General features: G+C 38.5%; 1 protein-coding gene across 1 annotated transcript in view; it reads left to right on the top strand.

The window, feature by feature from the left end:
* vcla (vinculin a) overlaps positions 1 to 25,135 on the top strand; it is a 48,635-nt gene extending 23,500 nt beyond the window's left edge. Inside the window, exons 4-21 of the mRNA XM_072455626.1 lie at positions 1,506 to 1,614; positions 2,284 to 2,406; positions 2,484 to 2,644; positions 7,609 to 7,699; positions 8,940 to 9,087; positions 10,489 to 10,642; positions 11,745 to 11,920; positions 14,975 to 15,165; positions 16,545 to 16,744; positions 17,073 to 17,201; positions 17,710 to 17,859; positions 18,543 to 18,651; positions 18,921 to 19,223; positions 19,752 to 19,885; positions 20,421 to 20,606; positions 20,847 to 21,050; positions 21,896 to 22,000; positions 22,909 to 25,135. Coding sequence (XP_072311727.1) covers positions 1,506 to 1,614; positions 2,284 to 2,406; positions 2,484 to 2,644; positions 7,609 to 7,699; positions 8,940 to 9,087; positions 10,489 to 10,642; positions 11,745 to 11,920; positions 14,975 to 15,165; positions 16,545 to 16,744; positions 17,073 to 17,201; positions 17,710 to 17,859; positions 18,543 to 18,651; positions 18,921 to 19,223; positions 19,752 to 19,885; positions 20,421 to 20,606; positions 20,847 to 21,050; positions 21,896 to 22,000; positions 22,909 to 23,055 — 2,820 coding nt within the window. The 3' untranslated portion in view covers positions 23,056 to 25,135. The remainder of the gene's footprint in view (positions 1 to 1,505; positions 1,615 to 2,283; positions 2,407 to 2,483; positions 2,645 to 7,608; positions 7,700 to 8,939; positions 9,088 to 10,488; positions 10,643 to 11,744; positions 11,921 to 14,974; positions 15,166 to 16,544; positions 16,745 to 17,072; positions 17,202 to 17,709; positions 17,860 to 18,542; positions 18,652 to 18,920; positions 19,224 to 19,751; positions 19,886 to 20,420; positions 20,607 to 20,846; positions 21,051 to 21,895; positions 22,001 to 22,908) is intronic.

Here is a 25,135-nt window from a genome sequence, read left to right as displayed (position 1 = left end):
TATAGGTGTATGTATGCTAATGCTAACACCTTCAGCTACAGTGTCTGGTATGTTAACGTAACATATTAACAGTTATTCAGATAACTATAGCATAAAGAACATGCTAACAAGTTTACCAAAGCATCAGTTTTACCCCAAATAACTAAATCCATTGAATTCTTCTTCCTCTGTGTCACTTCTGAACAACTCCACAAACTCCAGAGGTAGAGGAAGTGCAGATTCTTCTTCTGCGTCGCTTAGAGCCTAGAGCGCCCTCTTGTGGTTGTCAGTCTGAAAATAACGAATAATATCACATACAAGTCACTCTGGAGTGTAAGTCGCACCCCGGCCAAAACTATGTAAAAAGGTGCGATTTATAATCCGGAAAATACGGTACTACACTCAGCTCCAGAAATATGAAATAAAATAACAATAATAATAGCGTTGCCTACTTACTCTTTACAAACTGAATTTTTCTCTCTCCCTGATCCGATTGAATGTCAGCGCTGAATTATTTGACACGAGATCATCCCAAAATCACGTCATTGGTAAAGAAGCGCCGGGTAATCACACCGCCACCTCCTTTCTTATCGAGACGCGGCCGGTGAACACAGTGATGCAGTACATGTCGATACAAGTGCTGTGCGTGCATGCATTAAGGTGAAGGGTCAATCAAAATGGCCGCCGATGTCTATGAGGTTTTTGCATTAGTCAGCAGCAGTCATCCATCAACAGAGGCGCGTTCTTCTCCCACAGCGGCCACGGGAGTCATCTCTGCATTTCGATGTGGTGCTGTGTCTGTATAAAGCTCTTTGGTCATTCCCTCTGTTCATAAACGCCTCCGAACTTTATTTATACAAAAGCAGCCTCACAATATTTGCGCTGTAGTCGACTAAAGACGTGCCCTGTGCATAATTGTGAAGAGTCATCATTAAAACAACCATAGTTTTTGACATTTGTTATCGTTATCTTCATTATTCAGACTCTAAAGTGCATGCCAAAAGTGAAAACAATGTCGAAAAAGAATAAAGATCGTCAATCATGATGCACTTTGGTCGTAAATATTCCCTATCTAGAAGCCTTCAGTCACAAAATGTTAACTATTTGGTTAAAAATTTATTTAAAAAAAGAATAGAATAGAATAGTTGTTTGCAGCACCGTGTGGCATTGATAAAAGCTCACAGCATTATTAACATTTGCCTACAGGGAAGTACTTGTAAACAGCTTGTCTATACAGTAATTGAAGGCAGATTAAACTGTTCAGTCACTCCCAAAACTCTAAACTTGGCCCATGCTGTCACCCATATAAATCCATTTGATCCTGATTAAATAATTAGTCGATTAAATACAAATTTGGTGGACTTGAGACACCCGTCAACCAATTAGTCTGCTGATCGACTCAAGGAACGCAGCACAATAAAAAGACTGCTACTGTAAGGCGGGGTTTTCAAATCAAATATATGTTTAGAGCTGCTAAAAAAGTCAAAGTAAAATCCTTAAAAAGTGTTGTGTTGCTTTTGTTGCAGGTTCGTAAAATAATCAGAGTGTGCAAAGGCATCCTGGAGTACCTGACGGTGGCTGAAGTGGTGGAGACGATTCCCGACCTCATTACGTACACAAAGAACCTAGGACCAGGTGAGTTATAGAAAGTAATTTATTATGATGTTATATTCAAGTTAAAAATGACATTTGTTTTGTTATTAACCTTTAATTTTGTTCTTTGGCGTCTTATGCTTTAGAGCTTAAACTACTGTATCTGCTGAAAGCACACATTACTTTATATCTTTATATATTCGTGTTAGAAGTCCATCTACTGGCAGCGGAGGGAACTACCACGGGGAAGCAAACAAAAGTTAGCTTGCCACCGACATGTTAAGCAAGAACGCAGTTGTAATGAAGGTCTCGGATCTTTACCTATTGCGTCACAAAAAAAACTTGAAACAGAGTGTTATTATGAGGCTCAGCGGGGAGAGTGCTTACCAAACAGGATGAATGAAACAAGCGTGACCGAAGATTAATACAACTCCAGATTTGTTTTTGACGAGGGAATGAAATAATAATAAAAGGTGTTTTTTGTTCTGCTTAACATCCATTCTTATTTTATTTCCTGCGTACATACAGTATTTTCCCAGTGCGCCCTTTTGCAGTTGTCAGTGTTAAAATAATCAACATGTGAATGAAATGCGGTTGCCAGTGTGAAAATAACAAATAATATCACATAAGTCGCACCCCGGCCAAAACTATGTAAAAAGGTGCGCCTTATAGTCCAGAAAATACGGTAAACTGCATGCGCTTTGTTTTCAGGGATGACAAAAATGGCCAAGATGATCGACGAGCGGCAACAGGAGCTGACTCACCAGGAGCACAGGGTGATGCTCATCAACTCCATGAACACGGTCAAAGAGCTGCTGCCCATCCTCATCTCAGGTCTGGACCTCTTCTGTCACTCCAAAACGGAGTCGGTCGGCTGGAGCTCATGGCGCTAACAGAATGTAAACCCTTAGGTATTAAAATCTTTGTGACGACGAAGACCTCGGGCAGCCAAGGCGTCGAGGAGGCCGTGAAGAACAGAAACTTCACGTTCGAGAAAATGAGCGGCGAGATAAACGAGATCATCCGAGTGCTGCAGCTCACCTCCTGGGACGAGGACGCCTGGGCCAACAAGGTGCACAAATCAAACACACTTTTAGCCTTCGTCAGGTTTGAGTTGTGTTTTCCCATCCATACAGTATACAGATTATATTTGTCTTTCTGAGTACTCCCAGAGCTAACCCTAGCCCTTATCAGGCCTAACATGGGGTCTACATTGAGGCTAAACCATAGATGAAGTTCTAAATTGTGATTAATCCATAAAATCAAATCAAATCAATTTATTTTTGTAAGGCCCAAAATCACAACAACAGTTGCCTCTGAGGGCCACAGGGAGAAATGAATCAACAATGTAAAAGGAAAACATTTATAGATTCAGCTCTAAAACATGTATAAAAAGTCCCCATCTGTAGACCAAAACGTATTCCGTATTTTCCGGACTATAAGTCACAGCTTTTTTCAGAATATTGGCCCGGATGCGACTTATACTCCAGTGCAACTTTTATTTTATTTTTTATTTTTTTTCCTCTTTTGTGCTTTTTCTATTTTTTCCTCTATTTTTTGGTCGGTGCGACTTATAGTCCGGAAAATACGGTAGTTCAATTTGGTTGCCCGTAACACAAATTAGAAATGTAATAGTTTATTTATTTAAAAAAAAAAAGAAGGTTATGAAAAAAACTGTTATGAAACAAAAACATGACTTTAAAAAAATATATTTTTTAACTGTTGTCATTTTTTTATTATTACTTTTTTATTCTGACTAAACCGTGCTTGTCCAAATCTCCCTCTACTCTTCAATTGATCTTGACTTATTATTTTTTTTGCACTTTTTTTCCATTTTATTGTCTTGCCGTTTTCACCTTTTCTTTTCCCTCGTTTCCTCTGGTGAATCACTTTTGTTCATGTGTGTTCTTTCCTGGTCACTGTCTGTCCCTCCTTCACTTCCCCCTCTGTAGAAGGTAAGGCTCCTGGCATGAGTCGAGTGTGATGCTGAGTACGAGTGCTGCCGCAGACTTCATATTTAATGCATTTTAACTTTTTAACATTTTGGCGTGAATGGGACGTTGTTGAAAAGTGAGTTTGCGGGTTGTTGTTCTACATCGCTATTTTTGCACAATGTTGCTTCATAACGCCATCGAAATGGGAAAGATGAGTAATCTGAAGCACACGTTTGAACTGTACATTCAAAAATAATAATAATAATTTCACAAACCCTGAATAAATGATGTACAGTATTCAAAAACAATTGGTGCTGGTTGTAGGTTAGTAGTATTAGTATTATTTGGGGCCATGCAGTAGTTTTCTCTCTTCACATCAGGGTTATAGTTGAATTCAGAATTAATGAAGTATTCCTTATTTAAAAGTACACCTTACCTTATACTCAACTGGAACAGAACCAGTTTTGAACTTAAAAAAGACGCAAATGAAGAGATAGAGCAACCGAGACGCACTGATAAATATGTAGGAGCTCATTTAAAACAGCATTTCATATTTTAAAACACAGACTTGCGTATTGCAGTGCCTCAGATCTTTTTTTTTCTGTCCTGCTTATTCTTTGTGTACAGTATTCAGCCCCATTAGTAAAAGAAGTGTTGAAAGTACTGGTATGGAGTACATTTCACATACATTTTTCCTATAGACGTTCCTCTATTTTAGTTTTATTTCACACATTTTTATAAGCAAATAAACGGAACAAAACAAAACAGAACAGAACAACACATGTAGATACCAAATAAACACAAATACAAACATAGTCCCATCATATATATATACTTTTTTTTTTTTTTTTTTATAGGTTTAAAGCTTGCTTCTGGCTAATCAGACCCGTGGTAACCAACGACCACACGATCTGTGACTGCTGCTGCTGAAACTGTACAAACCACTAAAACATATCATCACCACATCCGAAGTTTGAAAGTATTCAACCTATAACCCTGTTTTTTTGGACTGAACGCGACCTCATTATGGAGGTTAATGACCACAGGGACTGTTAGCTTCCGTTGTGTCGTTTTAAAACTTTGAAAACCTTAAGCCGATGGGAAAATGCCAAAGAAATGTGCTTCTGGAACCGCAGAACCATTGAGCTCTGTAGTAGTAGTAGCAGTACTAGTTGGAGTAGTAGTAGTACTAGTTGTAGTAGTACTAGTACTAGTTGTAGTAGTAGTACTACTAGTACTAGTACTAGTTTTAGTAGTAGTACTAGTACTAGTACTAGTTTTAGTAGTAGTACTAGTACTAGTACTAGTTTTAGTAGTACTAGTTTTAGTAGTACTAGTTTTAGTAGTACTAGTTTTAGTAGTACTAGTTGTAGTTGTAGTTGTTGTACTAGTAGTAGTTGTAGTTGTTGTACTAGTAGTAGTTGTAGTTGTTGTACTAGTAGTAGTTGTAGTTGTTGTACTAGTAGTTGTAGTTGTTGTACTAGTAGTAGTTGTAGTAGTTGTACTAGTAGTAGTTGTAGTAGTTGTAGTTTGTATTGCACATTTTACAAACAAAACGATTCGCATTATTGCAGTACCGTACAAAATGAACTGTTCCATCTGTCCTTGTTGTTTTAGCAGTAGCAGTATTTATACCTGCTACTTCATGTTTCCTGCGTGTCCGCGTCCACAGTGAAGCCCGCCGCGTCCTAAAGAGGTCAGCACATCGATAACTTGACTCTTTTATTGATTTAGGAGCGGCTCTGTCCCGCTCAGCAGGGACGATTGGGTTTCTGCCGAAACGCACAGGAAACGCCACAGAACTTCAGGGAATAACTCAATTTAGCTTGGTCCTGCTTTACTGTGCATGAGCTTGTAGGATAAACTGCAAAGACCTTTTTCCTTCTAATTTAAAGATATGTTTCAGTATTTTAAATCAGTTTTTCTTACAATGCAGACATTTTTTTGTTGCTAAAATTGATGAATCTAGTTGTGTATCTGTCAATTGGACCATATGTTGTGCTATTCTTGCAAAATTAGCTGGAAAAACAAGAGTTACTTTATGTTTTTACATCGAAGAGGTATAATTAAAGTAGATTTTAACTAGATATGCAACAATTCAGCTTTTACTTTTGCTTTTAGAGGAGCAGAGACTATTGATTTTAACAGAAATTATCACAAATGCATCCGACCAAACATATACTCTTCTCACAGCTTCTTCACAGAGCGTATTGTTGTCGTCACTAATTCCTAACCATGATTTTGTGTATTTTTGGTTGAATTGTTTGAGTTTGACGCTGGCTTTTTTACTTTTCATTACTTGTGTGTGTGTGTGTGTTTGTGGATCTGGGTACTTGAGCGTGGTTCAGTGAGAGTTTAAACCACAAACAATCGACCACAACGCGACTCTTCGCAACGTTTCACTTCCTGCTCCTCCCAATTCTCAGCTCCGACCTTTTTTACATCGGTGACTATGAAAAACGTTGTTCAGATGATTTAGCAATAGGGAATGTAGAATTATGATATTGTTATAACGTAGAACAAGTTGACAAGCTGATATTTCACAATTTAACAACACCGTAATATACTTTTTTTTAGTGTTAATTCAGTTTATTTACTCATTTGGCACTGACAATGGAGTCAGACATGCAGCAATTCAAAAATAATCGTAATCGTTATCTGCACTATACAGACTCTAAAACACGTATGAAAAGAACTTTTATAACAAAGACAGTGTTATTATGAATCAAAAAGTCAAAAAAGAACTTTAATCATAAATATTCTTTATCTTGAACTCTTCAGTCACCATATTTCAACCTTTATATTCCAAATATATTCCAAAAGTCTCATAGTACACTAGAAATAATTATTTAACTTGACTAAAATGCAACTTTACATCCAAAAACCATCAGATTCACATTTGCGTACTATACTATGTAAACTGCAGTAAATATACTTCAAACTGTTCAAACTGTGTTGACCCAGGCAGCCAGTGCAGACAGACTGATTTGAGTTCTTTTGTCCGTAAACGACTAAATAAAATCCATTATGAAAAAGAGTTCCTTTGACAGAAACTTGGACAAAAAATAAAATCACCTATTTCTGGAAACTTGATTGACAAAACACATTTAGTTTTCCCTTTAACACTCGTTCCTGGCGGTTCGCTCGGCACATATTGTATTACAGGTCATCATTTAGACATGAATACAGTAATGGGCCAATCCTGACATAGAAGCTTTGAAAAGGCCAAACAAAAGAGGTTTGATTTCAGGCCAAGACGACTGGAAAATGTTTCTCCGAATGAAAGAACTAACTGTTGTCCGAATACATTGAATTACACTGATTATTTGGTCATCTGCTTGGCTTGGTTTTGCACTCGGACAAAGGGCCCGGTCCTTGTCGAGGTAACGAGCTGCTGCCGTGTTGTATTTCACCCGTTTGAGACTGAGATACAAAGAAAATGGTTTGAAAATGCATCGGTGTTGACTCTAATAAGCAAAATGCATGTGGATTTTGATGCTTTTGAAGGATTTTGTCATTTTTTTGGACACATTTTGTTTGAAATTAAAGGTGCATCATTATTATTGTTATTATTATTATTATTATTATTATTATTATTATTATAGGATGTCTTGTTATGTTTAAGGTCCACTTTTTTGCAGTTTTGATTGAAAATGTCATAAAAGGAAGAAACATAGAGTTGCATTGGATAACTATAATAATCCAATGATATTTACGTAATTTTGAATTCAATGAAAACAATTATTTAAAGGCCTTCATATTAAAAGTCGAGCCGTGTAACAACCTAAACTAAAGATTGCTAAATTGGGGCTAAAGTAAGAAAATACGGCAGTGAAAACAGTTGAATTCTTCGAGGAATGGCTGAAAAAATTGTGTTTGAAACGTAAAATCCAAATTAAAACATATATTTTTTGCAGCATCATCATTGAAACATGTTTAATATATTACAAAGAAGTGCAGTGGAAGACCTTGCCCATAACAACGCTCTCGTAAACGATCAATGCACTTAGACCGGAGCATTGATCTGGTCTGGTTTGTTTGTCGTCCGTCTCATTGATTTGGTGTAACTTTGATCATCATTTACTGTTCTTTCACCCTAAAGGACACGGAGGCGATGAAGAGGGCGCTGGGGCTGATCGAGTCCAAAATGGGCCAGGCCAAAAACTGGCTGAGGGATCCAAACGCGCCGCCAGGTAAAGAGGCAACACTAGGACACCAAACACACACGTGATTACAGTCCAGGGTTCTCCTTTAACTGTTTTATTGCTCTTTAACAGCACGATTTGAGAAGGTACAACAAGCAATGCATTGTTGCTTGTTGTTTAAGTTTAATGATGTATATATCTTTTTTTTGTCCTGGGTAAGACTAATCATTGGTTGGTCCTGATTTGAATTTAGTTAAAAATATCTCTCCTCCTGTCTCCTATTGAAAATTAGATGTATTTGATTTGTTTATTTTACTGAATTTCTGTTTTTATTCATCTTAAAAATGTATGAAAGCACCTTAATTTGTTGAATTCATGTTTTAGAGAGTTAAAAAGTTGTTGTTTTTGTATAAATTATGCATACACTTTGACTGGAATGAGTGTGATCCTAGTGTGATGTCACTTCCTGTCATTTTCTACAGATTTTCAACTTTTTCTGCACAAATACCAACTCGATTGGTGTAAAACTAATTTATATGTACAACAGGTACAGAATTAGAACATTTTAAAAACCTGTCATCAACTTTCACATTATATCAGTATTATTTGTTTTTATTCATCTTAAATGTCTCCTCACCATCACACAATGGCTCTAATTTGATTGCAATATTCCAATCCTTTCTTTGAATAGTTTTGGAGTTTTGCCCTGCAGAAGGTAAATAGAATATAGTTGGTAAAGACCTAGGCAAGGCAAGTTTATTTGTAGAGCACATTTCATACACAAGGCAATTAAAAGTGCCTCAATTAAAGTGCCTCTGACAGGTACTAAAATGCAGTTGAGACAAATATATTTTGAATTTTGCTTAAATATATACAAATGTTATCATAGAATAGCACATTTTTTAGGTTTATGATTCCACTTCATGTTAGGAAATTACCCAGCAAACACTCAAAAACTCATCTAATGTCACCATTTATTTTATTTGACAAATAAATATGTATGAGACCAACTTTATTTTGTTGAATTAATCTTTAGAGAGTCAAAAAGTTGACTGGAGTGAGTGTCCCTAGTGTGACGTCACTTCCTGTCATTTTCTACATATTTTCAACTTTTTCTCCACAAAAGTCTGCTTGATTGGTATAAAACTATAATTTATATATACAACGGGTATAAATACACCTAATAAAGTCAAAATTAGAACAGTGTAATCACCTGTCATAGGCATGTTGACTTGCTACTGTATCGGTTTGTACGCACTTGACTGATGAGTGTTTCCTTGTGCTTCAGGGGACGCGGGCGAGCAGGCCGTGCGCCAGATCCTGGACGAGGCAGGAAAAGTGGGCGAGCTCTGTGCTGGGAAAGAGAGGCGGGACATCCTGGGAGCCGCCAAGGCCCTGGGGCAGCTGACTGACCAAGTGTCCGAGATGCGGGCCAGGTACCGTATTTTCCACACTATAAGGCGCACTTAAAAGCCTTTAATTCTCTCAACGCCTTATAATCCAGTGAGCATTATTTATATGGATAAATTCAAATTAAAACATATTTCAACAGATACTTATCTAATTCAAAACTGGCAACATTTATGACATTTGGTTTGAAATTATGCAAAGTCTTCAAGTGGTGGTTGGTTTACATGAAAAGTTAGCAAAATATTTGTCTTGAAGAATTCATTTTTGTTTTCCACGGTTCTGTTTATGAATTTGAAAGTGATCATTTGTGGCTCACACTTTTTAGCCCAGTTTAGGCCTCAGTTTTAATCCTGGTTTAGGCCTTGTCTAATCCAGGTTTAGTTGCGAGTTTAGTCCCAGTTTTGATGTGGTGAATTTGCCAATGTGAACACACACTTTCTCTTTGTTTAATTCTGATTCAGTGCTGTTTTCGTCTGGTTTGGGTCTTGATTTGGTCCTGGTTGGGTCAAAGTTTACATCAGGATTAGCTTTTTGCATCGTCTTCTTTAGACCTAGTTCAGTCCCAATTCAGTCTCGTCGTAGACCTGGCTCGATACATTGATGGGTCTTGGTTTAGCCACAGATCGACCTTTGACATTACAGATGTACGGTTACTTGTACTTTTTCTCCGCACTTTCACTGACATAATGTGTTTATTTCAAACTCAAAGCGGCGTGTGTGGGTCGGTCAGTAGTTTAGGCTGGCCGTATTGTGCAAGAACGGGAGCGAGGTGTCAGCGGGAGTTAGAACCACCGAGAAGTAGAAACAGCTGCTGAGTATTAATCCTTAATCTACTTTAACCCTCCAATATCCCACAAGGCTAAACAAATAAAAGGCTGCAAGTGACTGTTGTGAGGAGAGGGGGGAGGCAAAACTGAGAGCTCACAGAGGAAAGAGAAAGAGAAAAAGGGAGACAGAGCTGATACAGACTTTGGAATCACTTACAATTGAACTGATTATCTTTCACTCCTGAAATGAGATGTTTCTGATCGGTTTGTTGAGGAAATTGTTGTGGGGCGAGTGTCCTTTATCTCCCCCTGGTGTTAGCAAACACGCTGGCTAACCTATGCACAGTCAGAGCAAGAACAGAAACATTACTTTAAGTTTCCATTTGACCGTGTACAGTTATTTTGAGCGAAACAAATGGATAAAAGTGAAGGGAAAAGCAAAGAAACTCCTATTATCATTATCATATTTCAAAGTCTATTGATCATAAATGTGTTAAGAGACAATTAAAGTAAAATATTTAAACCAAAATAAGGTCCACATGTATCACCATAGCTTTGGTAAAAAAAAAAAAAAAAGAAAGACAGAAAAAAGAAGTGTAGTATTTGAAGAGGTGTTGTTGCTGCACAGCTGTGTCTTATGGCGTGCACATGTGTTTGCAGAGGTCAGGGGCCGTCTCCCATAGCGATGCAGAAGGCCCAGCAGGTGTCGCACGGACTGGACGACCTCACGGGGAAGGTGGAGAACGCCGCTCGTAAACTGGAGGCCATGACCAACGCCAAACAGGCCATCGCAAAACTCATCGACTCTGCACAGGTGCGACAGAGTTGATATTTGAGCTCAACACTTTGAGGGAAATGTAGTTCTTTTTCTCTGTATCTCCATTAACGGTGTCCATGATTAAACCATGTGAAAATATGTATATGTATCCTTTTTAGGTTCACTTGTAATACACAATTGCGCCACTAGAGAGCGAACAAGTGCCCCCTTACAAATCTGACCGCTCTGAGTGGAAAAAAAATTACTTTAACTCCTATAATAATGGATTTATCACATAAAAATGTAAATAAACCTGTGTCACACAACAGTATTTTGGGCTAACAGTAATACACCCGGTTTATTAAACTTTGATCTCACTTTACTTTAGAAAACAGATCCGAGTGCAATAACTTTTATCAAGTTTTACACCTGTGATGCAGGTTTAACAAAAAAGGTACAGTATGACTACATGGAGATATTAGGTGTTAGCTGTCATAATACAAGTGTTTTTCAGACTTCCTATAAGTGATCTGTTCTTCTGTATCTACCTCTGTATCTACCTGCGTTGCACCAATGAAATTTCCCCATGTGGGACAATAAAGGAATATCTTATCTTATCTTATCTTATATCATTTACAACCGTTCAAGAAAAAAGAGCAAAAGAGGGAGCAAAAGAGAAGGAGCAAATTAGAAGGAGCAAATTAGAAGGAGCAAAAGAGAAGGAGCAAAAGAGAAGGAGCAAAAGAGAAGGAGCAAAAGAGAAGGAGCAAAAGAGAAGGAGCAAAAGAAAGAGAAGGAGCAAAAGAAAGAAAAGGAGCAAAAGAAAGAAAAGGAGCAAAAGAAAGAAAAGGAGCAAAAGAAAGAAAAGGAGCAAAAGAAAGAAAAGGAGCAAAAGAAAGAAAAGGAGCAAAAGAAAGAAAAGGAGCAAAAGAAAGAAAAGGAGCAAAAGAAAAAAGGAGCAAAAGAAAAAAGGAGCAAAAGAAAAAAGGAGCAAAAGAAAAAAGGAGCAAAAGAAAAAAGGAGCAAGAGCAAAAGGGTTTGAAAAAGAGGGAGCTGTTGTATGATAAAATAAACTAAATCTAACCTAAACCAAACTTGATTATTTCATGTGTGCATTAACTGCCTTTTCTGACCTCTTTAACCGTGTTTCCTCCCTCAGAGTTGGCTGGCCGACCCTAACGGCGGACCGGAGGGCGAGAAGACCATCAACGCTCTGCTCACTGAAGCCGCCAAAATCGCTCAAAGATGTGAAGACCCCAAAGACCGAGACGACATCCTACGCTCCGTACAAGAGCTCGCCGCCATGACGGCCCGACTCTCAGACCTCAGGAGACAGTAAGAGCGTTTATACTTACAGTGTGGAAACATTATGGAAACATATTGATATTTATAAATTATTCAGGTCATAAATTAAATCCTCAAACTGTCAAAAGTTATTCTGTAGAGCAAAAATAGATTCATTTAGGGGTAATTTTGACAGTACATTTTAATTTAATTTTAGCTTTTTGACAAATGTTTTGTAGTTTGGTAAAGAATTGGATAAATAATTCTGTTTTAGCTTCAATTGACGAAAATGTTGTGCTAGTTTCAGCAAGTTGTAATAGTCGGCTTGAAAATGTATTTTTATACTTTTTTATACTATACAGTTTATACAAATTGCATTGTTTTGTTTATGGTCTGGTTTGAGGCTCTGGGATTGAAAAGTGGAACCAGTGGAAGTAAAATTAGATTCCACTCATTCTCTCCAGTCATTTTTTAGTTTTAATGATTCAAAAATATATTCATCTGTGCTTTTGATCAACTATAATCTCTACTAGTCGAAGTAAATGTACATAATTTCAGTTATAAATACAAAGTAATAATAATTACTGAAACTATAAGTCAGCAAAAATATAGAATTGACAAACCATGATAATATAATTAACACCGGACTTCTATATTTAAAAGACACTTGGATTAGACTCTTCTTCTCCGGGTTTTATGGCGTAGAACGAGCGCTCGACTGTCAAAACTGATTCTCTGTTATCAATTTTCTCTTCTGTCCAGTTTTCTTCCCACAATCCCCTGCAGCTCGATTTGTCTGTGATGGCTTCATTAGTTTAATCAAATCCAGAGCGTTGACTTCACTTTGCATCTGGTTTTGCCTCTTGTCACTAAGAAACAAATAATCAAAACATTGCCTGATTTAAAGTACAATGCACAATAATTATAACATGTATTCTTTGTGCTGCCAATAGTTTATTTGATTTATGTTAAAGCCTTAAGTTAAAGTGCCTCTGACAGGTCGGACGACTCACTCAACTAAATGCAGTCAAGATAAATATAGTTTGAAATTGGCTAAAAATATCTTTAAAAAAATATCTTAAAAAGCACATTGGTTTAGGTTTGTAATTTCACTTCCTGTTTGTAATTTGTGACCTCACACTCGGAAATTACCCAGCAAACACTGGGCAAAAACTCATCTATTGTCACAGTTTTTATTATTTGACAAATTAAAATATATGGGGGCGACTTTGATTTGTTGAATTGATGTTTAAAGGGTCAAAAAAGTTGTTTCTTTGTGTAAATTATGCATAAATTTGACTGGAATGAGTTTGCCCCTAGACCGATTTTTCAACGTTTTCTTCACGAATACCTACTCGATTGGTGTAAAACTATAATTTATATGTACAACAGGTACAAATACACCAAATAGTCAGAATTTGAAAATCGTACAAACTTATCATACGTTCTCTCGGATATAAATTGTAAACTCTGTCGGTTATGCACCATCAACAGTTTTACATCCTTTTCATGCCAGCTTTATCCACCTTTGAACTTTGTAAACGGTGTGTGCAGTGTAAAGTTTAAATGAGGCGTGGACGTTTTGTGTTTGTAACTCACTTCAGCCGAGTTAAATCACGCTGTGGTCTGACAAATGAAGCTGATCGATGCAGAAATCCATCCCGCAAACCGTGATCTCATCAGGAAAATATTTAAAGCTCACGGATCACTGCTGCTTAAAATCCATTTACTCTTTTTTTTTTTTTTTTTTACTTTTCCGGACGGCACAACAAACCTTTTGTTCTCGTTTTCACGCCAGATGCCCTTCCGTATGCAAACCCAGCCACGTGAAGGACACATAGTAAAAGTTCAAGTTCTCTTTACTGTCCCATATGGGGAAATCGGGTTTGCAACACGTAAAACATATTTAAATGACATATTGTATTTCAATGTTTTACAATACATGACAGAGAAAAAAACTGAAATAATGGAAACGTCTCAAAAAAACACATTTAATACGTTTATTATATATATAAATCGATTAGGATCCGACTGTCTTATTTTATGACAACCCCAGTTACATCATCTTTGTCTTATATTTTGCACAATTCTGGCTTTTTTAAACATGCTTTTTGATACTTTAATCTTAGCAATACATGAACATATTGTAAGCACGACCTGACCTGTGTCGTGTGACGAGAAGGAGACACAATAAAACGGGACGTGGATGAATGAAACGGGGAACAGCGTTGCAATAGAATATAATCATTTTAAGGACGATGTAAAAGTGACTTATGACACTGTTCCTTCATCAAAAACATACATAGAGTTGTATTTAGCTTCGTTCGCTCTTGTTTGATGAATCCCGTAAGCTGTCGTCGACTAAAGACGTTCTTGTTTGATTCGAGACACGCCCCTTTCACCGATTGGTCGACAAAAAGAGGGTGTGGCTAAAACTGTCATCACTTTGTCGTCACTTTGAAGCATCTCCGTGTATCTAACCCAAACTGCACTCGAAACACTACAGCTGCACAGGAGCTTGAGCAAAAAGTATTTATACCAAAAAGTACTTGTAAACATGTTAGATATATATACATATACATTTGAATAAACTCATGATTCACTCCAAAATCTTCAGCTAACTCGGTCTATATCTATTCTATTTTTGCTGTTGCCCATGAAAATCTTTTTAATCTGAATAAAACGATGAATCAGCTCATACAAATGTTGGTCAACTTAGACAAAATCAACCGACGAAACGACTAAAGCATTAAAATTACAGCCCTAGAATCCTGTAGGTCCTGTAGGGTTTCAAATTCCTTAGTTTTGTGACGTCAAAGGTATTTCTGAAGGTCTCCAGTGCATGTCGAAGGGGGGGTGATTCCCTCTGCTGCCAGTAAGTGGAGTGCTAACACAATTCCTGATGATATTAAGTGATGCGTGCACGTTTAAAGACTCAGAATGCGTTCTATTGCCATCGTCAGTGAACAAAATCCACAAACTAAGAACTATACAAATAATGCAGAATATGTAAAGACAAATGCGAGGCCCTCTATCAGTGTGAGTTAATAGTTCTTTGTACGGTCGTAAATATCGTGTTCATTACGTCTGTGCGTGTCCTCGCAGGGGTAAAGGGGACACACCGGAGGCCCGGGCTCTGGCCAAACAGATCGCGACCGCCCTCCAGAACCTCCAGTCCAAAACCAACAAAGTGGTGGCCAACAGCCGCCCCGCCAAGGCCGCGGTGCACCTGGAGGGGAAGATCGAGCAGGCCCAGCGCTGGATAGACAACCCCAGTGTAGACGACAGCGGCGTGGGTGAGTCACAGTATCACAGGATTGGTCCAGGACATGCACATCAAACCCTCTAATATACTGTCAAATATTATAAATACAGTAAAAATATTGTTTCTCTTGATATTGAACACAAATTTTAAACTAGATTGACCTTTAGAAATGACGAGAAAACTCAATCAACTTGGGTAAATATACATAATATATATATTCTGCAAGTACAATATGTCAAAAAAAAAAAAGCCTATGCAAAAGGCAAAATATCCTAAATTCTTGTATTACTTCATCTGTTCATATTTCAGTCTTCTCTCAAATATTAATGCTTAAACTCGATGATTGTTTTGTCATTTTACTAAAAAAACTGCTGTGTATTTAACTCTCCCACTTCTGTTTCCATATTTGCAAGTGAGAACGTAAACAAGGGAAAAAACCTACAACCATATTAGGAAAAATATGCACACGCAAGATACAGACTGTGACTGAGCAGGAATAAAGAATCTAACAAACCAGAGAGACAAATATGAGACTTCAAATGCACATATTTTACTAGTCCTGCTTTACTAGTCCTGGTTTAGTAGTCCTGGTTTAGTCGTGCTGGTTTAGTCGTGCTGGTTTAGTAGTCCTGCTTTAGTAGTCCTGCTTTAGTAGTCCTGCTTTAGTTGTGCTCATTTAGACCTGGTTTAGTAGTCCTGGATTAGTAGTCTTGCTTTAGTAGTCCTGCTTTAGTAGTCCTGCTTTAGTGGTCCTGCTTTAGTTGTGCTCATTTAGACCTGGTTTAGTAGTCCTGGATTAGTAGTCTTGCTTTAGTAGTCCTGCTTTAGTAGTCCTGCTTTAGTGGTCCTGCTTTAGTTGTGCTCATTTAGACCTGGTTTAGTAGTCCTGGATTAGTAGTCTTGCTTTAGTAGTCCTGCTTTAGTAGTCCTGCTTTAGTAGTCCTGCTTTAGTAGTCCTGCTTTAGTGGTCCTGCTTTAGTTGTGCTCATTTAGACCTGGTTTAGTAGTCCTGGATTAGTAGTCCTGCTTTAGTAGTCCTGCTTTAGTAGTCCTGCTTTAGTAGTCCTGCTTTAGTAGTCCTGCTTTAGTAGTCCTGCTTTAGTGGTCCTGCTTTAGTTGTGCTCATTTAGACCTGGTTTAGTAGTCCTGGATTAGTAGTCCTGCTTTAGTAGTCCTGCTTTAGTAGTCCTGCTTTAGTAGTCCTGCTTTAGTGGTCCTGCTTTAGTAGTCCTGCTTTAGTTGTGCTCATTTAGACCTGGTTTAGTAGTGCTGGGTTTAGTTGTCCTGCACAAATAAGTCTGGTCTTGGCTGTCAGGAAATCTCTAAAACTGCACCACATTTGGAGAGTTGCAGTGTTTGTAAGTTACATGAGCACAACTGTAAGTATTCTCTTTGTGGTTTGGTGCCCAGGTCAGGCAGCGATCCGCGGCCTGGTGGCCGAGGGGCGCAGACTGGCCAACGCTCTGCCCGGCCCGTACCGACAGGAGCTGGTGGGGAAGTGTGAGCAGGTGGAGCAGCTCATGGCTCATCTCGCCGAGCTGGCTGCCCGGGGCGAAGGAGACTCCCCTCAGGCCCGAGCCGTGGCCCAACAACTGCAGGAGGCACTCAAAGTAAGACTCAGGCCTTCAACTGAGGGGCGGTTAGGAGGCAGGCAAGTAGCGCCCTCTGCTGTTCAGTAACGTTAGGTGCGATTGTAGAGGAAATGACATAAAATGATCACCCAAATTTAAAGCTGGAGTACCTGACTTTATTCTTGTGAATGGGCAAATAAATGTTTTCCCCCTGAAGAGCCTTATTTTGAAAACCTCCAATCCAATCCACACAAAAAACAACCACTAGGCCTAGACATTTTTATAATAATCTATGGCACTTCACAACTTTGAAAATTATTTATTAAAAAAAATAATAATAATACATTTGCTGTTTTGTGTCTTTCAGGACCTCAAAGGTAAAATGCAGGAGGCAATGACCCAGGAAGTGTCAGACATCTTCAGCGACACCACCACGCCCATCAAGCTCCTGGCTGTGGCCGCTACTGCCCCCGTCGACGCCCCCAACAGGGACGAGGTGGGTACTGCAGTCGTGTACGCAACAATTATTTAGGTTTGTTTACTTATTCAACTAATTTAAAGAAAATTCAACTTATAATCTCCTCAAAGACACAAAGTACATTCTAAGGTCAAGGACACAGTATCGATAATGTGGTTTCGATATATCGCCAAGAGTTTAAAAATATATTTGACTCAATAGTTTGTGACAAAGCTACAGGTTTGTTGCTTATTTTGAGAAAAGGAAAAGAAACAATACATTTAACTTATCACATTTGATGACTAAAATGTATTTCTTATTAGTATTGTGCAGAAAAACGAATTAAAATATAGTCGGTTCTTTAAAAACTGTAATTAATCGCAGAATATCATGTTCAATAGATTGATTATGTAATGGTATTGTGATCCATGTATTGTATGTATGTGTGTATTGTATCAAATCGTAAGGGCCCATGTTATTCCCAGTCCTATTCAGTGGCTATTTCAGTGTCAATGACTCGCATTCAGCCAATATCTTTCATTTCAAGATGTTCGAGGACAGAGCTGCACATTTTGAGAACCACGCAAACAGACTGGGGGCCACTGCGGAGAAGGCGGCCGCTGTCGGGACGGCCAACAAGAGCACGGTGGAGGGCATCCAGGCGGCCGTCAAGTCCACGAGAGATCTCACTCCACAAGTAAGACTGCTGTTCCCATCATGTGGACTGAAAAGGCATTATCGGAAGAGCTAAGGCACCACCTGAAAGCACCGAATGCATCCATTTTATTGTGAATATTCTCTTTTGACATCATGTGGAGCGATTCTTATCAGGGTCAGGGCATTATGTTTTACTACCAATTTACTCTTAAATTACTTAACAATTTCCCAACATAAAAATAATTATATCTGTGAATTATTGATTGAATTAATGAATAAACAAACCTTTTTGATATTGAGGGACATTTTTTAACTGCATTCTCGTATTGGCTGTTGTTTTCAAGCTTTATAGTCTAAAAGCCAACAAGAGTGGCCCACTGCCGTTAGATCTAAAAGTGTAGATAATTCATACATTTGCAAAAATGAGTAACTTTCAAGCCTTCAATTTGTTTTAAATGGCACTCTTCAACTTGAGATTTATGCATTACAGTGTTTAAGAAAAAAAAATCTATTCCGTTACCATCAAAATATTTCAAATCCATTATTTTCACTTACATTTGTAGAAGATAGTATCAAAAATATATTTGTCTGTTTTTCGCAAACTAATTTATATAACATTAACTTTTTTTGTAGCGACTTGCCTTTTTATAATATCCATAAAGGAAGATATATATATTTTTGTAACTGTTTAATAAAGTATTTGCACTTATTTGTTGTTTTCAGGTGGTGTCTGCAGCTCGTATTCTGCTGAGGAACCCAGGGAACCAGGCGGCGTACGAGCACTTTGAGACCATGAAGAATCAATGGATCGACAACGTGGAGAAAATGACGGGTAAACTGTTTATTTAACGTTTTAATTTCTCATCTGTCTAGTTCGTGAACAACATTGCAGATCACGACCTCAATTGTGTGTGAAAAAAGCCGCACGATATAAGCTTGTTTATAAAAATGATATGGGACATTTTTATGAGAAATTTGAGTCTCTACCTGCTTTTATTGTTTTAAATCCTTATTATTGTTTAAAATCTTTATTATTGTATCTGTCCCTTGCTGCCTTGTTCACAGTCTTAACCTGACACACGCTCATCTGCTCTTGCTCAGGTTTGGTGGACGAGGCCATCGACACCAAGTCGCTGCTGGACGCATCGGAGGAGGCCATCAAGAAGGACCTGGACAAGTGCCGCGTCGCCATGGCCAACCACCAGCCGCAGATGCTCGTCGCCGGGGCGACCAGCATCGCCCGCCGCGCCAACCGCATCCTCCTGGTGGCCAAGCGCGAGGTGGAGAACTCCGAGGACCCCAAGTTCCGGGAGATGGTGGCGGCGGCGCGGGACGAGCTGAGTCAGACCATCTCTCCCATGGTGATGGACGCCAAAGCTGTGGCCGGGAACATCCACGACCCAAGTATGTGACCCAGGAGAGCATCTGGAGAACGCATCTGGTCTTCAATACATCTACCGTATTTTCCGGACTATAAGTAGCACCGGAGTATAAGTCGCACCAGACAAAAAAAATGCATAATAGAGAAGAAAAAAACATGTATAAGTCACAGTTTTGGGGAAATGTATCACTAAATCACTAAATCCATTGATTTTTTCTTCCTCTGTGTCACTTTTAAACAACTCCACAAACTCTGGAGGTAGAGGATGAGGACCCCAAGTTCCGGGAGATGGTGTCGCTTAGAGCCTTGTGAAATGCAGTTGTCAGTGTGAAAATAACAAATAATATCCCATATAAGTCGCTCCGGAGTATAAGTCGCACCCCGGGCCAAAACTATGAAAAAAGGTGCAATTTATAGTCTGGAAAATACGGTAATCTAATCTACACCCTTTGAACTTGTCATTTTCAAGCATTTTAGTGCTCACAAACTCAGAAGAAAGAGTGTTTTTAATGGATCCGAGTTGTATTAAAGCCTCACTCTCTTCTTTCCAGTGCTTCAGAAAGGCTTCCTGGACTCCGGGTACAAGATCCTGGGGGCCGTGGCCAAAGTGAGAGAAGCGTTCCAGCCTCAGGAGCCGGACTTCCCTCCCCCTCCTCCTCCCCCTCCAGAGATCGACCAGCTCAGCGTAAGAACGGCCTCCACATTAGAGCAGCAGAGTTGATTATTTTGAGACCTCATGGTTCAAGTCAATTGGGACCAGCTCAAGTCGGGCCCTGAGTTGTCCCAGTCCAAATCCGGGTCATTAGAATAAAGTTTGAGTCTGACTCCAGTCATTACCAAAAACTGAGGCCGAGCCCATGTATACGAGTTCTTATTACCCTGTGGTCATTATGTGGTACTGCAGTAAACAAATAAAAAAAACAGTAACTTAACCAGAAGGACTAGACTTGTCCTTAACAATAATTAACCTTGGGCTTTTTTAGGACTAAACAAAACACACCCAAATATATTTTTCCTCCAGGACTTAATTTTACCAAATCTAAATCTGGAATAAATCACTTATTTAGGACTGAACCACATCTAATCAGGACCAAACCAACAGGATTTAAGGTTTAAAAATGCCAAATTCAAGGAGAGAAAGTTTATGTACTATTTTCCTCAACTTCCTGTAGTAATATGTAATACAAATGTCACAAAACTCATCTGTGTCGTCTCTGCAGCTGAACGACGACCTGGCCCCGCCGAAGCCCCCGCTGCCCGAGGGCGAGGTGCCTCCCCCCCGACCCCCCCCACCGGAGGAGAAGGACGAAGAGTTCCCGGAGCAGAAGGCCGGGGACATGGTGAACGAGCCCATGATGGTGGCCGCCCGGCAGCTCCACGACGAGGCCCGCAAATGGTCCAGCAAAGTCAGTGCACGCATCACACATCCAAATGTAGAAAAAAAGATAATATAAGATAAATAAACTGGAACACAAAGTCTGTAATGGATCAGTCTTTTACGCAAACCTCATCACAAATGCTGTCAATATCAACACTTTCACTACTGCAACATTCAAATCTTTGTAGTTTTACAATTCAAATTCCTTCCTTTCATTCTGCCGACTTGTTAGAATGACCACTGACCGACCGTGTGTGTTTGATTTTAGGGAAACGACATCATTGGCGCGGCGAAGCGCATGGCTCTGCTGATGGCCGAGATGTCCCGCCTGGTGCGTGGAGGCAGCGGAAACAAGCGCGCCCTCATTCAGTGCGCCAAAGACATCGCCAAGGCCTCGGACGAGGTCACGCGGCTCGCCAAAGAGGTGGCCAAGCAGTGCACGGACAAACGCATCCGCACCAACCTCCTGCAGGTCAGCTCCTCACGCTTTCAGTCATGTGATCGCGTCTGTTTATGTATAACCATGTGACTTGTTCAGGAACTGGTAAGAACACAACACTCTTGACACTGCTGCCAGAAATATAATGCTGTGTGTTTTTGAGGGACATTTTATTCAAATATGATTATTTTGCTTGGAAATTGTTGTATTTTTAGAGCTAAGAAAAGATCAAATTTATGTTTACAATGTTTTAAAATGTCAATTATCAGTATACTTTGGAAAGAATAATTGCAACAAGGAATAACAAGCAAGAATTTTTTTATATTTGTCCTCTAGAATTTTGAGATGCAGTTTATTTTTCTGTTTAGTTTTTAAATGGCTTGAACCCTTGTCGTTTTTTGTAGTTTTATATATTTTTTGGATCCTTTTGTTTGTTTAGCGATCTACTGTAATGTATGAGTGGGTAATAATGATATAAATGAATGTTTGTTTGTGGATTTACATGAAAAAAAATGTTGACCTCCAAAACATGTATTTACTTGTACAAATAAATACAATAGATAAAATAGATACAATTAATACAATAAATTAAATACAATAAATAAAAAAAATATATATATATATATATATATATATCTGCAAAAATATCTACAAAAAAATTAATTAACATGATTCTCTTGTTGGGCATCATATTCTACCACTTTTTGGCCAACGAAAAAAATAATTAAAGACAATATTATAAGACATTATTGTTTGTTCATATGTAAAAACAGCAAAGTAGAGAAAATATTATCACAATACATATTCCAAAATTCATTGAAAGAAGTATTAAATCCGTCTGTCCTATAATTGACCGTGTTCACTTTGTGTTTTCCCAGGTGTGTGAGCGTATTCCCACCATCAGCACACAGCTCAAGATCCTGTCCACGGTCAAAGCCACCATGTTGGGTCGGACCAACATCAGCGAAGAGGAGTCAGAACAGGTCAGTATTCGCCTCAACTAACAAGCGCCAGTACTTTTATTAATTTGTTCATTGACGTATCCGATTTTTCCTGCCTTTTCCTTATTTATGGGAACGATGTCAAAGTTATAATATCAACTCAATCATGTAATAATGATATTTACGTATAATCTTCCCCTCCATTCACGGTTTAAAACAGCAATTATGTTAGACAGTAAAGTATAATAGAGGTTTATGAGCTTTTAATCACGTTATAATTGTGTTCTCGCATCATTACTTTACACACATTTGTATTACGATTGATTGGTTCATGTTTTATATTTGAGTAATTGTGTATTGTCCTGCAACTGATGCTCGAGAACATGTACGTTTTCACCTCTCGCTCAAAAAAACATGCATTAACTTATTAAGTTGCACCGGAGTATAAGTCGCATCAGCAAAAAATGCATAATAGAGAAGAAAAAAACATATATAAGTTGCACTGGAGTATGAAATGCGGTTGCAGGTGTGAAAATAACAAATAATATCACATATAAGTCTCTCCGGAGTATAAGTATATAAGTATAAATATAAGTATAAGTTGCACCCCGGCCAAAACTATAAAAAAAGGTGTAACTTATAGTCCGGAAAATACGGTATTTAAAACATTTTGACTCCAGGCGATACATTTAGGGTTAAAAAATGTCACGTAGCCATTTTTTAACAATAAAAAATTGTAAATTAAGAGGCGGTCCTTTCAGTTAGGCAGGAAGTCAATGGAGCCCTTTTTTAATCACCTCTTTTACATTAATACTGCAGTTTACGAAGAACAAAATATAAGATAACGGTCTATATATAGTTTGATAATACAAAACCAGGAAATGGCATTAGGTTTTCCATTTGATAACGCTTACAGTGACATTGATGTACACATTTGCGTTCTCCTCCAGGCCACAGAGATGCTGGTGCACAACGCCCAGAACCTGATGCAGTCCGTGAAGGAGACGGTGCGAGAGGCGGAAGCGGCCTCCATCAAAATCCGAACAGACGCCGGCTTCACGCTGCACTGGATCCGAAAAACGCCCTGGTACCAGTAAAACGGGCTCCTCCCCCTTTCCCCCCCCCTTCTCTCCCGCGGGGGGCGCTGTGCGGACCTGTCGTTTATGCTCACGACGGGACGGAGCGAGTAGATTCGTACTGGGAACGTTTAAAGTGTGTAAAAAAAATGTGTTTTAAAGCTTATTTCGACAATTCCCGGGATATATATTTATATATTTTGGCTTGACGTAATATGTCTGAAGATGGAAACGGCAATAAGTTAAATTTAGAACGTTTTAAAAGATCTTTGTACTGAGAAATGTATTTGTATGTATTGTTCACTTTAGCTAGAAGCACCCAGGAGTGGTAGCAAGTATTTAACGTAACAAGTGTTTAGTTTAATCCACAATAAAAGCAAGAAAAAACACAGATTTATTTACAGTAAAAGCGTTGCAGCAGCAGCATATTTTCAAATGCCAAAGAGACGGAAGACTGTACCCTCAAGTGTAGCAGTGCCATGATGGAAAGTTCAGTCGTTTTTGTTTAGTGCCTCCCTAATACACCGGTTCACTGTGCCGAAAATACTTTAATACATGATTCTTCTTCTTCGCATTTGTCCCATTTCAACAAGTATATGGTGCACTGTGTAGCTTTTCCCGTGGACGTTCTGCCACCTTCTTGTTCCCCTGGATGTTCAACAATATGGCATCAAATTAACCCATCTTTTATCTACCATTTATCTCATTTCCGTTGTCTTTATTGCTCTCAAAATGCCCTGGATCTTGATATGCTGGAGTCGTCTTCTTAATGCCTTAATGCTTAATGTTTTTGGCTGTAACGAACGAACTACCGTATTTTCTGGATTATAAGTCGCACCAGAGTATAAATCGCACCAGCCAAAAAATGCATAATAGAGAAGAAAAAAAACATATACAAGTTGCACTGGAGTATGAAATGCGGAAGTGTGAATATAATAAATAATATCACATATAAATCACTCCGGAGTATAAGTATATAAGTATACATATAAGTATAAGTCACACCCTGGTCAAAACTATAAAAAAAGGTGCGACTTATAGTTAGGAAAATACTGTACTTTAGTAGTCGAACAGTGAAACGGTTGTATCTGATTTTAAATACAATAATTGCCAAAAAAAGGATGAAATATGGCGACTAAAGGCTTCTAGATGGAGAACAATCTGTATTAATGATGAAAAATTGTAATGGTTTATTATTATTTGACATTTTGATTGAATTGTGCCACAGTCTTTGTTATAAAACGGTATTTTCATCTGTCTTTATTGCAATTCTCAAAATACAACAATGATTATTTTTCATAGACTAGTCACGATTTGTCAGTTTAATCACGTTGCAGCCCTAATACGGTGGAACATTTCTGGCGAACATCTCCATGGAGACGGGCACATGACGGACCCGCCCCCAGAAAAGTTACATAGTGCAAATTTAAGACTATTTGGTGCTTATAATCAAATCAAACCAAGACCCTTTCTTCTCAACGCATACGTATTTCAGTAATCTCAATACTAAGCCTAACTTATAACCAAGAATACCACCAAATGTGTTGTATAATGTGTAGTTTTTGTCGTGCGTGGCTTGTGTGAGATTACATATACTGTATTTTTAAATCAATTTGAGGACGTAACCTCTTCAAATGCCCGTTCTGCTTCTCGCTGCACATTTTGTTCTATGATACTGTAAAAAAAGAAGCACACTTGTCGTAGGTTGTTAAGGGAATGGCTTACAGATCGAGCACAGTGTCCTCTGTGACTTTATTTTTAATACGTACACTAAAAACCAGCTGGGGTCCGTGGCTGTTGTAGGTTGTTTTTGAAATTTGCCGTTGTAACTTTCTAACGCAAACTGTGCCTTCAAAATGGACTTTATTTCCTGCTTTTCATCACATATGTTTTGTATTACAGTGTTGACCTGTTTTACACTTGTTATACATGATTTGTCTATGAATATCTCTTGTTTTTTTTGACAGAGAATCTAACTGAGCGCTATGCAAACCGGGTTTATAGTGAAAGAAATTGTGAAAAGATTAGTCTGGTTCACATAGGGCTGTTTTGCTATGACAATATTCACTTTTTGTAATAAAGCATTTTATAGCACCCTGAA

Source organism: Eucyclogobius newberryi, unplaced genomic scaffold (genome assembly GCF_026437365.1).
Source record: "Eucyclogobius newberryi isolate DKJ021-1_F unplaced genomic scaffold, fEucNew1.0.hap1 SCAF_20, whole genome shotgun sequence".
In the NCBI taxonomy this organism is placed as follows: Eukaryota; Metazoa; Chordata; class Actinopteri; order Gobiiformes; family Gobiidae; genus Eucyclogobius; species Eucyclogobius newberryi.
The sequence above is the reverse complement of the archived record's forward strand: the minus strand, read 5'-3'. Positions and strand labels throughout refer to the sequence as shown.